At 38.1% G+C, this 17,477-nt stretch overlaps 1 protein-coding gene across 1 annotated transcript in view; it reads left to right on the top strand.

Annotated features, from left to right (window-relative positions):
* The window catches only part of GBE1 (1,4-alpha-glucan branching enzyme 1), a 385,578-nt gene extending 368,859 nt beyond the window's left edge, over positions 1 to 16,719 (top strand). The window contains exons 15-16 of the mRNA XM_080656181.1: positions 5,462 to 5,577; positions 15,379 to 16,719. Coding sequence (XP_080512307.1) covers positions 5,462 to 5,577; positions 15,379 to 15,435 — 173 coding nt within the window. The 3' untranslated portion in view covers positions 15,436 to 16,719. The remainder of the gene's footprint in view (positions 1 to 5,461; positions 5,578 to 15,378) is intronic.
* The last annotated feature ends 758 nt before the right edge of the window (positions 16,720 to 17,477 follow it).

The following is a 17,477-nucleotide window of genomic DNA, read 5'->3' as shown; positions in this document are numbered from 1 at the left end:
GTTTCCATAATAGCTACACCAGTCTGCATTCCCACCTGCAATGTACTGTATGGTTGCCTTTTCCCCACATCCTCACCAGCACTTGTCATTTCTTGATTTGTTGATGGTAGCCATTCTGAAAGGCATTAGGTGATATCTAATTGTCATTTTAATTTGAATCTCTCTGATGTAACTTTGAGCATTTTTTCTTATATTTCTTGGCCTTCTATATGTCTACTTTGGAAAAGTTTCCATTTAGGTCCTTTGCCCATTTTAAAATTAGATTGTCTTCCTTTTGTTAAATTGTATCAGTTCCCTGTATATTTTGTAAATTAACCCCATATTGGATATATCATTGGCAACTATATTCTCCCATGTAGAAGGCTCTCTTTTCTTTTTGTTGATGGTTTCCTTTGCCCTGCAGAAGCTTTTTATTTTGATGTAGTCCCATTTGTTTATTTTCTCCTTAGTTTCCCTTGCCCTAGGAGATGTATCTATAAAACATATTGCTATGAGAGAAGTCTGAGATTTTGCTGCCTATGGTTTCTTCTAGGATTTTTATGGTTTCACAACTTATATTTAATTTTTTTCTCCATGTTGAGTTTATTATTATGTATGGTGTAAGTTAGTGGTGTAGTTCATTTATTTTGCATGTATCTGTCCAATTTTCCCAACATAATTTATTGAAGAGACTGTCTTTACGCTATTGTTTGTTCTTGCCTCCTTTGTCAAATATTAATTGAGCATAATGGTTTGGGTCGATTTCTGGAGTCTCTATTCTGTTCCATTGATCTACATGCCCGTTCTTGTGCCAGTACCAGGCTGTTTTGAGTACAGTGGCAGCCCGCCACCACACGGTTCCCCGCCTCCCCCCATCTTTCCCTCGCTGCTGTGCCACCACCGTGGCGGGCAGGCAGCCCTAGGGAAGGGAGAGGTTGGGAGCAAGACAAACCCTTGTGTTGAGAGCTGACTTTCAATAGATCACAGCAAGGGAGCTGCTCTGCTATGTATGAAACCCCGACCCAGAAGTAGGTCTCTGAATGGTTTAGCATAAGGAGCTGATGGGGGCCGGCCGGCCAGGGGGAGGAGCCATGGGATGTTGGCTGTGAGAGCACAGTGACCACCAGGGGGCAGCTCCTGCATTGAGCGTCTGCCCCCTGGTGGTCAGTGTGCATCATAGCTACTGGTCAACCGGTCATTGCAGTCTTTCGGTCACAGTGGTCACTTATATATAGCTACTTATTTATTTCCATTTTCTGTATGCCTAGGTTTCTTTCTATATTTCATTTTCTCATCACAGCAGTCCCTTTAGCATTTCCTGCAATGCTGGTTTGGTGGCGATAAACCCCTTTAACCTTTTTTTGTCCGTGAAACTCTTTTTTTCACCATCTATTTTAAATGATAGCCTTGCTGGATATAGTAATCTTGGTTTCAGATCCTTGCTTTTCATTACCTTGAATACTTCATGTCATTTCCTTCAAGCCTGTAGAGTTTCTGATTAAAACCAACTGACAGCCTTATGGGAGCTCCTTTGTAGGTAAGTTTCCTTTGATCTTGCTGCCTTTAAGATTCTCTTTAATTTTTGGCATTTTAAATATGTGTCTGGGTGTGGGCCTGTTCAGGTTCTTCTTGCTCGGTACACTCTGTACATCCTGAACTTGTGTGACTTTTTCCTTTACCAGGTTAGGGAAGTTTTCTGCATAATTTCTTCAAACATGTTCTCTATCCCTTGCTCACTTTCTTCTCCTGCTGGCACACCTATTATGAAAATATTGTTACATTTCATGCATCCCACTGCTCCCTTAAGCTGGCTTCCTGTTTTATTTATTGTTTTTTCTTTTTGATTCTCTGATTTAGTAATTTTTTTTCTACCCTGTCCTCTAATTCACTGATCAGATCCTCTGCTGTCCCTAGTCTGATGTGTATTTCTTCCACTATGTTCTTTATTAGTGCTATGTCATTCTTCATGGTTACTATATCTTTTCTCATGTTGTTGAGCATCTTTGCCATCATTATACTAAACTTACTAAACTCTATGTCTGATAAATTTCTTATCTCCATTTCATTTAGCTCTTCTTCTGGAGAATTCTCTTGTTCTTTCATTTGGGGCTTTTTTTTTTTTTTTTTTTTTTTTTGTCTCCCCATTTTGGCTGCCTGTTTGGGTTTGTGTCTGTGTATTAGGTAGATATGCTATGTCTCCCAATCTCTAGCACAGGACAATATCAAACACTGTTTGTGACTGACCCTGAGTACCCTGTTTGGAGCTGTCAGCAATCTACAGCTTCTGGCTCCCTCTGCTCGGGCTGGGTATCTTTGGAAAGGACCAAGATGTGCACCAGGATTTGCTTTTCCTACCTCAGTATTAAATCAGACAAAGACTCAAGGCCTTCAGAGACCTATCTACAGTCCCATTTCCACTCCACTTGATTAGCCTCAGGCTATTGACCAGGGGATAGTGAAGTACTGCCTGAATGAGAGAATAGGGAAAAAAATATCCAGTTCCTCAAGTAATCTATTTTAAAATTTTTGTTTTAAGCAGTGTTCTGGAAAGATGAGATTTTCCTGATACTTGAATGATATGTGGTAGTAATTTATAATGACTAAGTTCTTTCATAATCATTACTTTGAATAAGTGTTTTAAATCATTGGACTTTCTGGAGTTAAGAGTTGCATTTTCTAAAGGAAGTTATTGTGTTCCCTAGGTAATATACACAGAGGGCTGGGTAATTCCAAAAAGGGCCACAGCAAAATTTTTCTTCAAATTATAGATCAGAGAAATAGGTCTAAACTGATGTTTTGAAACTTTCATTATGGGTTTTGAAAGCTTTTCCTTTATGGCTACAAATTACATATATTAAGTGAGTAGATTCTAACCATTTTTAGTATGATGATCCCTTTCAATGTCAAAAAGAAATGGATCCTTATATAACAGTTGTTCTGAAAGAACAATTTCTCCTTGGTTGAGAGATTATATAGGCAAAAACAGTATAAATTCTGTCTTTTTAATGAATCTATATCTTATTAATCAAAAAATGTACATTATTTGAAATACAGTATCAAATGTGTATAATAACATAAGTTAGTCTTCAGACAATACCTAATGCTCCTGTAGATTCCCACTCCCTTGTAATAACATAATCCCTCATTTGGTGAGGCCCTTATAATAACCCGACTAACAGTGATGATCATCCCCCTGATTGTGATCTGCTGCTTTTAATATATTTTATTGATTTTTTTTTAGAGAGGAAGGGAGAGGGATAGAGAGTTAGAAACATCGATGAGAGAAAAACATCAATCAGCTGCCTCCTGCACACCTCCCACTGGGGATGTGCCCGCAACCAATGTACATGCCCTTGACTGGAATCAAACCTGGGACCTTTCAGTCTGCAGGCCAATGCTCTATCCACTGAGCCAAACCGGTTAGATCGGGATCCGCTGCTTTTAATGTTATACTTGCTTTCTTCTGACGTTGCTTTTGCTTTTTCAAGATTTGTATAAGTATTTCATTAACTAGGATAAAGAACGAAAGCTAAACTTGTTTTAGTAGATCCTTTCATTCCACAATGCTTCATTTATTTACTGTGTCTCCAATTACTTATTTTCACTATTCATATTTTACCACTAAATAAATTGGTGTGTTCAATTTATTTCTAGCTATGTTTAGTGACTTTAGAATGTGCCTGTGCCCAATAGTCATCTTTTGAATCTCAATCTCTCTCTATTTCTGTGTGTATGTGTGTGTGTTTCTTCTTTAAACACACTAATGTGTTGATTATCCATTGAATTTGAATCAGAGCAGGGTGACCTGGATTGAGTGAAATGGAGCCACCAGTCCCAGCAAATTTCCTATAGGCAAATCCATCTGAATCTCCTACCTAAACAGGGTTCCCTAGGCATGACAGTGATGGTCATTGTTTGTTACCTACATGTACTCTTAAAGTGATAATTTTGCTATAATAAAAATATCCAAACATTTCTGAAATTACAGATTTATATACCAGAAAAAAAACATACAAAATACTTAAACCTATTTATATCCCTCCTCAGACTAAAGAAATTTAAGATTTCTCAGTATGCGTAGACCTGGAGATTATTAGTATTATGCTAAGTGAAATAAGCCAGTCAGAGAAAGACAAGAACCATATGATTTCATTTATATGTGGAATATAATGAACAAAGTAAACTAAAAACACTCAGACAGCTGTCAGACTGTTCTCTGTATCTATGAGTATGTTTTTAAATAAAATAAAAACATACTCATAGATACAGAGAACAGTCTGACAGCTGTCTGAGGGGAGGGGAGGGTGAAAAGGGTGAATAGATTAAGCAAAACATAACAAACAAACAAAAAAACTCATAGACACAGATAACAGTATGGCAATTACCAGAGGAAAAGGGGGGGGGGGTGGGAAGAAGTAGGAAAGGGTATAGGGGGCGGGGATAAATGGTGATGGAAGGAGACTTGACTTTGTGTAGTGAACACATAATATAATATACAGATGATGTATTACAGAATTATACATCTGAAACATAATTTTATTAACCAATGTCACCCCAATAAATTCAATTTAAAAAATGAATTTAAGATTTCTAAGTACCTATTACATTTTCTTGTGGAGTTTTGTGTCAAAGTGTCAAGTCTAGATATTCTGAGCATAATAAATTTGAACATAACCATAGTTGGTTTTGTTGTAAATAGGGTAATTCTAACATGCCTAATAACTCAATGAAGAACCAAATGTTAAATTGTAGCAAGATCATGTGATTGCAGCATGAATCCCCCTGGGGCGTGATGGATAGTATCTTGACATGATCTTGTGTGTTACTAGCAATGTGCTGGCTGTGACCACTGGGAGGAGTAAGCTCACTTGGTTGTACTCTTCAGACCACACATGGACACTTGGTTCACTTCTGTGTTCCTCCCCTTAACCGGGAACTGGAAAACTGGAATTAATTCAGAGATGGGAAAAGCCTTATCAAATGAGGGCTGACTAAGGTTCTGAGATTATATTTAATATGTAGTTACTAATATATAGAGAGAAAACACATAGAGATAACATAACTATTATTAAGTATTTGAATGGTTACTGTATTTTGAGCTTCTTCCTTATGGATTTTCTGGGTAGAAATAATCCCAAGCAGTACAATTGCTGTTCTCGGTGGAGAATTTCTAACAAATGGAATGGATTGCATTAAGAGATATATAGATTCTCCATGAATAGTATATTCAGGCCCAGGCTAGATGAGCAGGAGATGAACTGTGGTAAGAGGATCACAAGGATCCCATCAGCGTGTGGACTAGGTACCTATGAAGCCCTTTTCAAACATGAGAATCTCCGAAATCTAATAGGAATGCATATTTAGCACAAATTATGATTTCACAGTGTTCAGAGTGCACACTTTTAAATTGCTGTCTGAGAACATACTTTACCATGTCTCATTCGACTCCTGAAACCGGTCTGATTCCTTAAGAACCATACATTCAAAATTGTGCTCGACTCAGATGAGGCAGAATACGGAGGACACCAGAGATTGGACCACAGTACAGATTTCTTTTCTGAGGCTTTCCAACATAATGGGCTTCCCCATTCTCTCTTGGTAAGTAAGGTTTTTAAGATATTTTCATTGCATTCAACTTTAATCCTTTATTTTTAAAGTGATGTTTATGTCCAAAGAGATTTTTAACAATTAAGCAACAGGCAAAAATTTGAGGGTAGGGTGAGTGGGAAAGGATAACTGTGCTCAAAAACCAAATGCAATGTGTGGTCCTCGACTGGATTGGGTTTTGGAAAACACGGGAAGGGACATTTGGTGGACAATTGGGAAAGCTTGAATTTGATAGGATTGAAAATTATTTCTCAAAAAATAAGAGGAAGGCATTTTAAAATGTTTTCTATTATGAACATTTCTATTTTTAATGCCACAGTTTACTTTCTGTCTGTTTTACTTTCTCTATAATATTAACCAGATTTCTACATTATTGACTGTCGAATGAAGTTTAATTTAAAACAGCTTAAAAGAATCAAGAAAAAAATATTTTTTTCTTTCATGCAGCCAGTCAGAGACTGAATTCATTCCATTTATAAAATTATCTGGTTTCTTCATATTATGGAGGAAAGCATTAAATTATATAACTAATTTTCACTTTGTGTTATTAACATAAATAAAAGAAAATTGCTTCAAACTACTAGGTTTAAGTTCTTTCTAAAATGTATAATTTAGACACTTTCCAGATCTGAAAGAATTCTACTTTATTGCCAGATAATAAGCTCAACTCCACATGCACCTGCTCTATATTTTTTCTTTTCCTGACGAGTCATATTCCTGCTTCTTTCTCTCACCATCATCCTCCCCCCTCTTGCATTTCTTTGTCTCAGATCTGCATTGTTTTCACCATAGGAGGTCTTGGATTAAGATTTGTTTTATTTTCTCGAGGCCAGGATATATCTAAAATGTATAGATAGCTTTATTATAGCTGTTAAATTCTTTCATTTTTCAAAGTTTAAGTCAAGCAGGAGAATCTATGTGGAACCCTAGCTTCCTCATTTTTCTACTATATTCCCTCCTCTTTTTTAATATATATATGTGTGCGTGTGTGTGTGTGTGTGTGTATGTATATATATATATATATATATATATATATATATATATTTCAAAAAGGAAGGGAGAGAGAGAGATAGAAACATCAATGATGAGAGAGAATCATCAATTGGCTGCCTCCTGCACACTCCCTCCTGGGGATCGAGCCTGCAACCTGGGCATGTGCCCTGACCGGGAATCCAACTGTGACCTGCTTGTTCATAAGTCAATGCTCAACCACTGAGCCACACAGGCTGGACTAGTTCCACCTCTTAAAGTGGTGCCAGCATCTCACTTTGTAAACCACCACATTATATACAAAATTGATGTTCCAAAGACAGTGGCATGAAATAAATGGAAAGGGCAAGATGAAGTCATTGAGTAAAAGCTCTGAAGAAAGTGCAGTGGCCACAGGGGATGTAGATGTTGCCCTAAGTATATGTGTGTGCATATGAGTGGTGGTGGTGATACTGATATGTCTTTAGATATAAATATAGGTGCCTATGCATTTTTCAGAGGGAGGGCTGTAGTTTGTTAGAACATTCAATTTTGCTATGTGAACCAAGAGTGACAAAAATAGTTTCTGAAATGAGTAAGAAAACTATCTTTAAGCTCTGAAATAATCCTAGAGTTATCGACCCCTGAGGGGTTGGGGAAGGTAATTCATCTTGTAAAGAGAAGTCACACAGAAGCAGCAACTGTTTGTGAGAAAGATGAACTTGAACCAATTAAACTAGACAGAAAGGAGAAAGATTCAGACAGCAAAATTTTATGTAATAAAATTCTTTACTGAAAACACCAGAGAATGTCAAGGCAAAGAATCTAGGATCAAGCCCCCGTCTGCCATTTACTGGCTTTGAGAACTTGAATATTTTAACTTTATTGTGCCTCAGTTTCCCGCATCTGTATAATGAGGATTAGTAAGAGTGTTCTCCCTTCAGCAAAAGATTCTTAGTAGGCATAAATTCATTAGCACTGCCAAGCTTTTTGGAAACTTCAAAATGCACATGTATTTTAAAGTTATTATTGTCATGGCTATTCAGTCATTTTTAGGTATTTTAAGTATGTCAAGATAACTAGGTGCCTTGAAGACATGCAATTAAGAAGACCTCAGCTTTGTGGAAATTATAAGATTATAATTTATAGCCTTTGGGGGTGGGCACAGACTATCTTGGCATCCTTTCATTTTTGTAAAAGCAGAGATATGCTGCCATAATTAAAACAAGCCAACTAACCAGTACCAGGAACAGCCAGGAGATTCCTTTTCAAGCACTAATTGCATTGATCTTGCAAGTATGAAATGTGCAGTTCTAAATTGGCAGGTGGAATGGAGAATATACATGTCTCAATAACAGTGGAGAGATACAGTACGGCAAGCACCTGAGAAACAGAATGGGGAGAACTTAGCCACTGCAGGTAATAGAATTGTGGTCCATCTCACCAGGTCTGAAAGGTGAAGATGATCTGTGTCTTCCCTGTAGAAGTGGCGCCTTGTTTTCAGAAATGGCAGGTGCTTCAGGAATTACTTATTTAAATAAATGTCTTTAGGCTCCAGAGGAAGTGATCACTAGTTTTAATGTAAAAATACAGGACCGCAAATAGACCAGAAAATCCAATAAAATAGGTTTCTTCTCGCCAGACTTTCCTTCAAAAAGCCAGAGGGAAAAATGGCATTAAAAACCAAACCTCTTATAAGAATGCCTTGTTATAATGGAACTGGGATCCAATCAAGTTTCTTGACCATGACCAGAGTGCTGTAGGTCTCATTTCATCACCAGATCACTTCTGCCTCCCACGTGCCTAGAATAATAGGGGACAGAGGGACAGAAGTGTAACATCCCTTCATAGAAGGTCAGTCCATCATAACTAGTACACAGTATTGCCTAAAGCTTAATTTATAAGCTCGATAATCCAAGGGATCTGCTGAATAAGTATCAAATCTGCTTTCAAAGATAGCAACAAAAAGGCAGGAAGAAAACTTAAAATCTCCAGACCCGCCGCAGCAGCACAGTGCCAGCCGGCGCCCTCAGCGCATGCTCCCTCAGTGGACACAAAGCAGAGGAGTGCAGGTGTGCTGCTGCGGAAACGCATTTGCTAAGTTAGAGAATCTCACAACTGACAAGAGGCAATAGGGCAGAACTCCATTCTGCTTTACTGGCCATTATGGGAAAGTCCATTTTAGCATAATCATTTCTTTATATTTTGGTTCCTGATACAGGAGCTGATGCATCAGTGCACTGGAGCCAGGGGGCTGGGGGTGAAGGTTGGGGGGGAGGAATCTTTCTTTCTCTTCTTTGGTGCATAAATTAAAATTTCATGACACAAATGAAAGAACAGAGATTATTGAACCTGAAATGAAACGAATTAGATTCCTTTACAGTAACTCAAACACATCAATGGTGAAAAGTGAATAAAGCAATAGTTTTAGCATTAATTACTTTCTCAGGTAGGCTCCTTATCATTAAGAAGCATATCTGTGTACAGTAGTGCTCCCTTAATCACAGGCATGCATTCCAAAACCCCAGTGGATGCCTGAAGCCACAGATAGTACCGAACACTCTATGCTGTGTTTTCTCCTACATGTACATATCTATGATAAGGTAAGAGAGTAACAATAATGATCCTATATAATAAAAGCCTAGGTGGCATCGCATAACATCATTACAGGATGGCCACCATGATGTTGTCACAAGATGGCCAGCAGGGGAGGGCACTTGTGGGCGATCAGGCCGGCAGGAGAGGGCAGTTGGGGGCGATCTGGCTGGCAGGGGAGCAGTTAGGCATCAATCAGGCCAGCAGGGGAGTGGTTAGGGGGCGATCAGTCTGGCAGGCAGAAGCAGTTAGGGGCAATCAGGCAGGCAAGCAGGTGAGCGGTTAGGAGCCAGCAGTCCTGGATTGTGAGAGGGATGTCTGACTGCTGGTTTAGTGGGATTGGGCCTAAACCAGCAGTTGGACATCCCCTGAGGGGTTCCAGATTGGAGAGGGTGCAGGCCAGTTTGAGGGACCGAATTTTGTCCACCAGGCCTCTAGTTTATAATAAAGTAGAACAGTTTATTTAATGCAAATCAACTGAACCTGGGAATGACCAGTGGAATGACTGGTTGCTGTGACGTGCACTGACCACCAGGGGGCAGATGCTCAATGCAGGAACTGCCCCCTGCTTGCAGGCCCCAGACCAGGCAAGGCAGGTGCCATCAGGGGCCCCCAATTGTCCTACCAGTTGCCCCGCAGAGGGAGGCGACCAGCGGTGGCGGCAGGGGGGTGGTGGGGGTGGGGCCGGCTGGTGAGCGGGCCAGCGCCACCCCCAGATCTCCCCACTGGTTGCCTCCTGCAGAGGGAGGCGACCAGTGGTGGCGGCAGGGGGTGGGGCCGGCGAGTGGGCGGTGCCAGGTTGGTCAAGGCAGGTGCCAGTAGGGGCCCCAACCACTCCACCAGTTGCCACACAGATCAGCCCTGATTGCTGGCCAGGCCTAGGGACCCTACCCATGCATGAAGTTATGTGAATGTGGTCTCTCTCAAAATACCTTATTGTACTGTACTCATCTTTTCGTTTAAAGGAAGCACTTCACTGCTTCTCACTGGTCTCTCCTAATTGCCAGCATTGCTACTCCTGCATCTAAGGGCATTATTAAGTAAAATCAAGGGTACTTGAACACTAGCACTGTGATACTGCCACAGTCATGTGATAACCAAGACAGCTAAGTGACTAACAGGCATGAAGTATGTACTGCATACAGCCTGGAGATGCTGACAAAGGGATGATTCACATCTGAGGGAGATGGAGAAGGATGGTGGGAGATTTCATCACGCTACTCAGAATGGCGTGTAATTTAAAATTTTTGAATTGTTTATTTCTGTAATTTTCCATTTAATACTTTTGGACCATGGTTGACTGCTGGTAATTGAAATTGCAGAAAGCAAAGCCATGGAAAAGGGAGACTACCGTATTCCTATTCTAAACTTGAGGGTTCAGAAGTAGACTTTTGGTTTAAATATGGGGGTTGGCATAGATACATCTTTTTTATTGTTCCTCACCTGTAAGTATTGAAACTACAACTTAGCAGTTGGGAAATGTCTTTTACTCTGCCCAAAATTATGAAAATGTTTAGTTTTTTCACACAAAAAAAATCAAACTTCTTAGAGTTTACTCTGTTTAATATTTCTAACCTAGAAAAGATACTATATATTGCAGCACTTTTCTGATAACCCTAGTACAAAATAATGAATTAGAATATTTTTCTTAAAGCATATGTTATGGAAATTAAAATTATTTTATTACTCATATTGTTCAAAATAATTTGAAATATTTTTTATATAACAAATATGTATGTAGACATGGATCTAATGAACTTTTCATTGAATGATGTTCTCACCCTTCTATTATGTACTATTGGTAAATTTAACAATTTCTAAGAAAACTTTTAAATTAGCCTTTAAATTATTTTTTACTTAAAATTATTTTTAAATATTCTATTTTCAAAAATTCACACCTTTTTATGTAATTAACTAGAATCCCAGTGCATGAAATTTGTTCACTTGGGGACGGGGTCCCTCAGCCTGGATTGCGAGAGGTTGGCCAGGCAGGGAGGGACTGTGAGAGAGCTCCAGGGCATGTCTGGCCTGTCTCGCTCAGTCCCAATCGGCTGGACCCCAGCAGCAAGCTAACCTACCAGTCGGAGCGACTACCCCCTGGTGGTCAGTACACGTCATAGCGACTGGTCAATCGGTTGACTGCACCCTAGTCATAGCAAGCGGTTGAGTGGCCTTAGCATATCATTAGCATATTACGCTTTGATTGGTTGAATGGACGACTGGACAACCAGACACTTAGCATATTAAGCTTTTATTATATAGGATTTTTGCAATTTAATTATGATTCTAGATGAAGATACTACTTTTCCTGGATGACATAGTACAGTAGATTATTATGTTATCAGTTGTTTTTTTAAATATATTTTTTATTGATTTCAGAGAGGAAGGAAGAGGGAGAGAGAGAGAGAAACATCAACAATGAGAGAAAATCATTGACTGGCTGTGTCCTGTACACTGCACATTGGGTATCAAGCCTGCAACCCGGGCATATGCCTCACTGGAATCAAACCATAACCTCCTTATTCATAGGTTGACGCTCAACCACTGAGCCAAGCCGGCCAGGCGATCAGTTATTTTTTTAGCCATATTAATAGTTGGCATAGTGACTAAGTCAGTAAGGTAGTAAAAAATCACTGGGTAGATTACTATGCATTGTGACTCTAATTAATGAATTGGATTATACTGTGGCATTCTGGTTTCTTGTGAAGAGTGGATTGTAAATATAGCTGGAAAAAAATGAAATTCATGGCCATACATTATATCTCCTATATTCAAAATATGATCCTAGCTACAAGGTGTTTAGGGCTTCATGGCTAATAAATGGGCACAGTAAATTGGTTTTTTGTTTTTGTTTTTTTATTTTTTACAGAGAGGAAGGGAGAGGGATAGAGAGTTAGAAACATTGATGAGAGAGAAACATCGATCAGTTGCCTCCTGCACACCTCCTACTGGGGATGTGCCCGCAACCAAGGTACATGCCCTTGACTGGAATCGAACCTGGGACCTTTCAGTCTGCAGTCTGATGCTCCATCCACTGAGCCAAACCAGTTAGGGCAGTAAATTTGTTTATCAGCATATATCATCTGTTACATGCATACTAAATGGTTTTTATATACATCTCTTAAATATAAATAGTTTATATTTAAATATATTTAAACATTTATGTTAAATCTTAAAGTGTGTTCATATTTTTTCTATTGCTGTATGAATCAAAACCATTTTGGAATTAAAATTATAAAATGAGGGTTATAGCGCCAATACTTAGCACTAAATTATAGAGCCCCCAAATTGTGCATGTCTGTAGTTGTCTCATCATAAGGATTAGCTCTGATTACCTTAAATCCTTTGGTGTAATTGGTAGTCATTTTCTAACCACTAAGAAAGCTGATTTATATACTTGGGACCCTAATAAAGAAACCTCAAAATTTCATATATTGTCAGGGTGAAGAAAAACCACTCACTTAGGGAAATTCTTTCCTGTTGCCTATCTTTAAGGATCTAGAGCAAAATAAACACATTCTGGTAATTAATCCTACAGTGAAAAAAATGCTATAATTACACAATATTCCAGTTAATGATATTATACAATTATTAACTGAGGGTTTTGGAGCAGATAGTTTTAAGAGGTCTCTCATGTGACTGGAATAGGCATCATAAAGCTTCTTCCATAAAATGACCGACATCATTTAGTGAGAGTTCTTGGAGCATTATGGGAAAAACTCAATGCTCATATTGCAAACATTGAACTTTTTATGTCATCCCTTTATTTTACTTTTAAATTTGGGCAAGCTAAATACCAAAAGATCACAGGCTAAGATTGTTTCTAAATGATCAATTTATAGTTATTATTTAATATTATTAAAGAAATCAGCCCTAGCCTGTTTGGCTCATGGATAGAGCGTCGGCCTGCGAACTCAAAGGTCCCAGGTTCGATTCTGGTCAAGGGCACATGCCCGGGTCGTGGGCTCGATCCCCAGTGGGGGACGTACAGGAGGCAGCCAATCCATGATTCTCTCTCATTATGGATGTTTCTATCTCTTTCTCCCTCTTCCTTCCTCTCTGAAATCAATAAAAATATATTTTTTAAAAAGAAATCAATATGAGGTTATGAGTCAAACAGATACCAAAACTGAATAGGATCCAAATAGGAGGTTGACCTGACCTGTCGGTGATCTGTCTTCATACATTGCTTGACTATACACTGAGTAGGGACCTGTCAGTATTTGTCCTAGGCCTGACTTGGGTGTTTCACTGCATCTTTCTCAGGAGACTTGCACTTATCAGAATCTTTTGCCTGCATGTTGGACCATATTATATCAGTGAAATGTTTCTAATGTTAAGAGAACTGAAATTCTGATACTATTGAGAAATTTAGATTGGTCTTCAGTTTTAGAATACTCCTAACAAAGCAATTCAGAACCATGCTGATTATATCCTGCTATCCCACTAAATAGTAATATCTAATTACTTGATTCCCCAAACTAAACCTAGAATAGATTAAGGACATGGCAACCTCCTTTGAAAGGGCAGGACACTGTCTTTTGATTCAGGCCTGTTTTGATAAGACTTAAGAGGGAAATGGTTGAATCTGACTGCTGGTTTCTTTTATTTCTCCTCAGTTGCTTTATTCTGTGTTGCTTTAATCTATAGCTTGATTATGGAAATATGTCATTCTTTGGACTTGATCTGTCTGGATCATTGGTAGTAGTCCTCCTTTGCTCCTGGGTACCTCCAGCTTCCTTTTGTCACAAAGAGAAAATAGTGAATGGAAGGGATTGCATCAGTAATTAAATTGTGATGAGGTTTAAAAGCTATATGCCCTTAAAAATAATGTGCAAATTTTAGGTAAACAAGTTGTGGCTTTGAATTACATGGTTTCTCCTCAATTAATGACTGCAGGGCTATAATACTTATCTTTAGAAGCACTGGATTGAAAATCAGACTGGGAGACATTGAGCTACCCAATGACTATATTTATGATGTTTTTCTCAGATGATGATGATCATTTCCGAAATCATCTTATTTTTCATTGACTATGAGAAAAACTATTCCCTAGTTACTAAATTCACATTTTAAATTTCTCAAAGTGCCATATTTTAAAGTTGCTTTCATCAAAACTAACCAACTATATTGGTTTATTTGATTTTTTAAAGGAGTTGTAAGAGTTCTTTATCATGGAAACCTTAAGGGAAAACATTGTGTTCATTTGCAGAATTGAGATGCATAAGACATACAGTGCACATATTGATTTCACAATTATTTATTATTTTATTCATTATTTCTTCTTTCATCCAATAATTTTTGGCAACTACTAAGAGAAGTATGAAGACATAAAGCTCAGAGTCTAGTGGGGGAGAATTGATCATAAACTTGAAAAAAAATCACAAATTGTGTTAAGTGTTCAGAATGAAACAAAAATGGTGCTGTAATGGAAAATGAAATGGAAAAACTGTCATATCTAATGTTATCAAGAAACACCTCTCATGGAGCAGGGATATTTCAAGATCCTGAAGATAAGGAAGTAGCAAGATACAGGGTGTTGTGAGCACAAGGCACAGCATGGCAGAGGCCCAGAGGAAGGGCGGGGTAAGGTGTTTCAGGAACTGAGAGGCCGTGTGGCTGGAGCTGGTGAGTACGGAAGGGGAGAGAGACAAGTGGTGCTGAGCGTGATGAGGGATGTGCTCATACAAAAAGGAGCTGTGTCCGGAGTCTGCAGGCATGGAGAGGATGGGTATTCTTTTTTCAGTGCAGTAGCAAGCTTTTTGATTGTCTTAAATTGGTGAGGGCCTAAAATACCCTTAGGATCCCTTATATTACTTTTAAGTTTTTGTTGCTAAAATGATAGGAGAAAATAAAAACAAGATGATAAGCAGTGCTTCGTATATTACTTTTATTCACCTGAATAGACTAACCTTGTGACCTGTAGGGTAGCCTTCCTTTACCACCTCCTGGTGCTAGAACTGCAATGAGTGCCATTTACTAGTATATCCTGTCTGGGGAATTTGGGTTTTGTGCAGCATATGGAGCCCTCTAGTGGCGATTGCTTTAAATGAGTCTCACAGTGATGCCAGAACTGTTGGAAAGGTGGCATTGAGGCTCCTTAGAGCCTGCAACATTGTATGGGTAACTCTTAACTTTAAGCATCTGTGAGAGCATCATACCCCTTAACTTAATGTCGTAACATTCAGTATTTCTTTCAATTGCACTGACATGCTTGTGTTGACCTAGGTGTACATTCCAAGCCGAGTGGCCCTCATCCTTCAGAATGTGGATCTGCCCAACTGAAGCGCCCGGATTTCAGCTCCGCCAGGGAAAGATGTGTGTTTTGTTTTCCTGTTCTCATTGTCACATAGTTTATAATGTGGGAGCTCTACAAATACAGTGCCTAGCCAAAACGTCAGATGTCTGAAATTAAAAATTGGTTTATGCAAATGAATGTCAAACTTTTCTTGAAGAAGTAGAAGGGAAATTTCAGGCATTTTAGACTATATTTTCCAGATATCTAAGCAGCTAGAAATCTTAAATGAAGTATTATATATCATGTCTTAAAACAACATTACTTTCCTGGACAGTTATTTGATGCTTTTAAATTCTAATTTGAATCATGTGTCATGTATGAGCATGTTTCTGGTGGATGATCCAGTATTTTCTTAAGATGGATATTTGGAGGCTTTACTTGTTCTATTATCTCTTGGTCTAACTTAAGAGGTACTGAGATTGTCACTATGTTTTTTTCAAGCTACCTTTAGAAATAATGTAATAAATATGTAGCCATACTATAAAATTAAGATGTATTATAGGTAATATAAAAGTCATTATCTATGAACTTATCCATGCTTCATTCTCATAAGTGCTTTTAGTTTTGTGATCTCTTGTTCACTTAGTATCTTGGTAGGTGCTGATATTCAGTCTTTCTGAAGGTTGTAACATTTCAGAAAAATGTCTTTCAACAAATAAAAAATAATTGCAAGATTGCCTTTTCTAATGTTTATTTCTCTGTACTAGTATGGGGGTTGATTTATAACAAATATTAAAATGCCTATCTCACTTCTGATACCTTCCCCATGAATATGCACATGTGTATGATAGACTAGGCCTGAGGGTTAATGACATTGTTTCATTAGGTACTATTTTGTAACTTGAATTATATTAACCAACTCAGATATCTCAGCTACTCTCCAACTGTTAACCTGTGCACTGAATTAACTATCTTGACTCAGTGGAATACCCAGTCATGAAATTACCCATCAGTATGAAATAGTAGGCCACAGATTTAAAGTCATTGATGGGTAATTCATTCATAACTAAGAAATTACAGTGTACTTATCAGATATAAAGTGTCTATTACTTTTTTAAAGATCTAATTTTTTTTTCTTTCAATTAGTACTGACTGCTTCTTTCTGTTGTTGTTGTTTTTAGTCTGATTATTTGTGGCTCATAAGGAGTACGTCGCAGTGTTTCTATTAAAAACTGGGTCAGTAATAGAAGAGACTGGCAAAAGGAGCTTAGAGCTAAACCTGTATGTTAACCATCTTCCTCATAACTTTTTTCAATAAAGCCTTGAATCTAGGTCTGAAACGTGTTATTTACTTTAACTTGAAAGTAGAGTAATCATTTGATTTCCTGAAAGAATCGGCAGTGCAAGCAGTTGCAGCTACATGCAAGGACTTTGCTAATGTCGTAGCACTGCCATGCTGGGCACTGTGCCTGTTACTGATAACACAACGTGCAACCAGGATTATTGGTGTTCTAGTTTATAATTTCTCATGTATGAAAAGAGATGCTAATTCTTTATTATAGCTCTTTAAAAGTAACAAGATATTACTTCATGCCTAAACCTGTTTTCTTCCCCTGGTGACTTCTGTGGTGAAGTCAAAAGAACCAGAATAATTATGTGCTGTATTTCCATGATATCTATTGACCTTACTAATATGTTCTTTAAATTTCACAGTCTATGGTTCCAAGTTATCAATGTAATGAACATTTGTTGCCTTTGTCAAGTGCCCTCCTCCAGCACCGCCCGCCCCCCAAGAAGAATCAATGGATGTTGCTAGGTAGGAATTATAAAAATACATGCAAACAAATAAAATATTAAGAATCCAAAATGGAATGAAGTTGTGTGTTTTCTTATCTATCATAGCAGACAGCTTTTACAGAACATGCCAATATTGTAGCATATTTCACTTCCGGTCTTCCTTGTTTTTATCAGTAACATTCTCATCATCATGTGTGAGAAGTTATTTCTTTTTATTGGTTAAACATTTTTAATAATTGCAACAGAGAAATGCAAAATTTTATAATAATATTTCTTTCTTCTGATGTGTTTA

Source organism: Plecotus auritus (genome assembly GCF_963455305.1).
Source record: "Plecotus auritus genome assembly, chromosome: 2".
Classification (NCBI taxonomy): domain Eukaryota; kingdom Metazoa; phylum Chordata; class Mammalia; order Chiroptera; family Vespertilionidae; genus Plecotus; species Plecotus auritus.
This window is presented reverse-complemented; position numbering and strand designations above follow the sequence as displayed.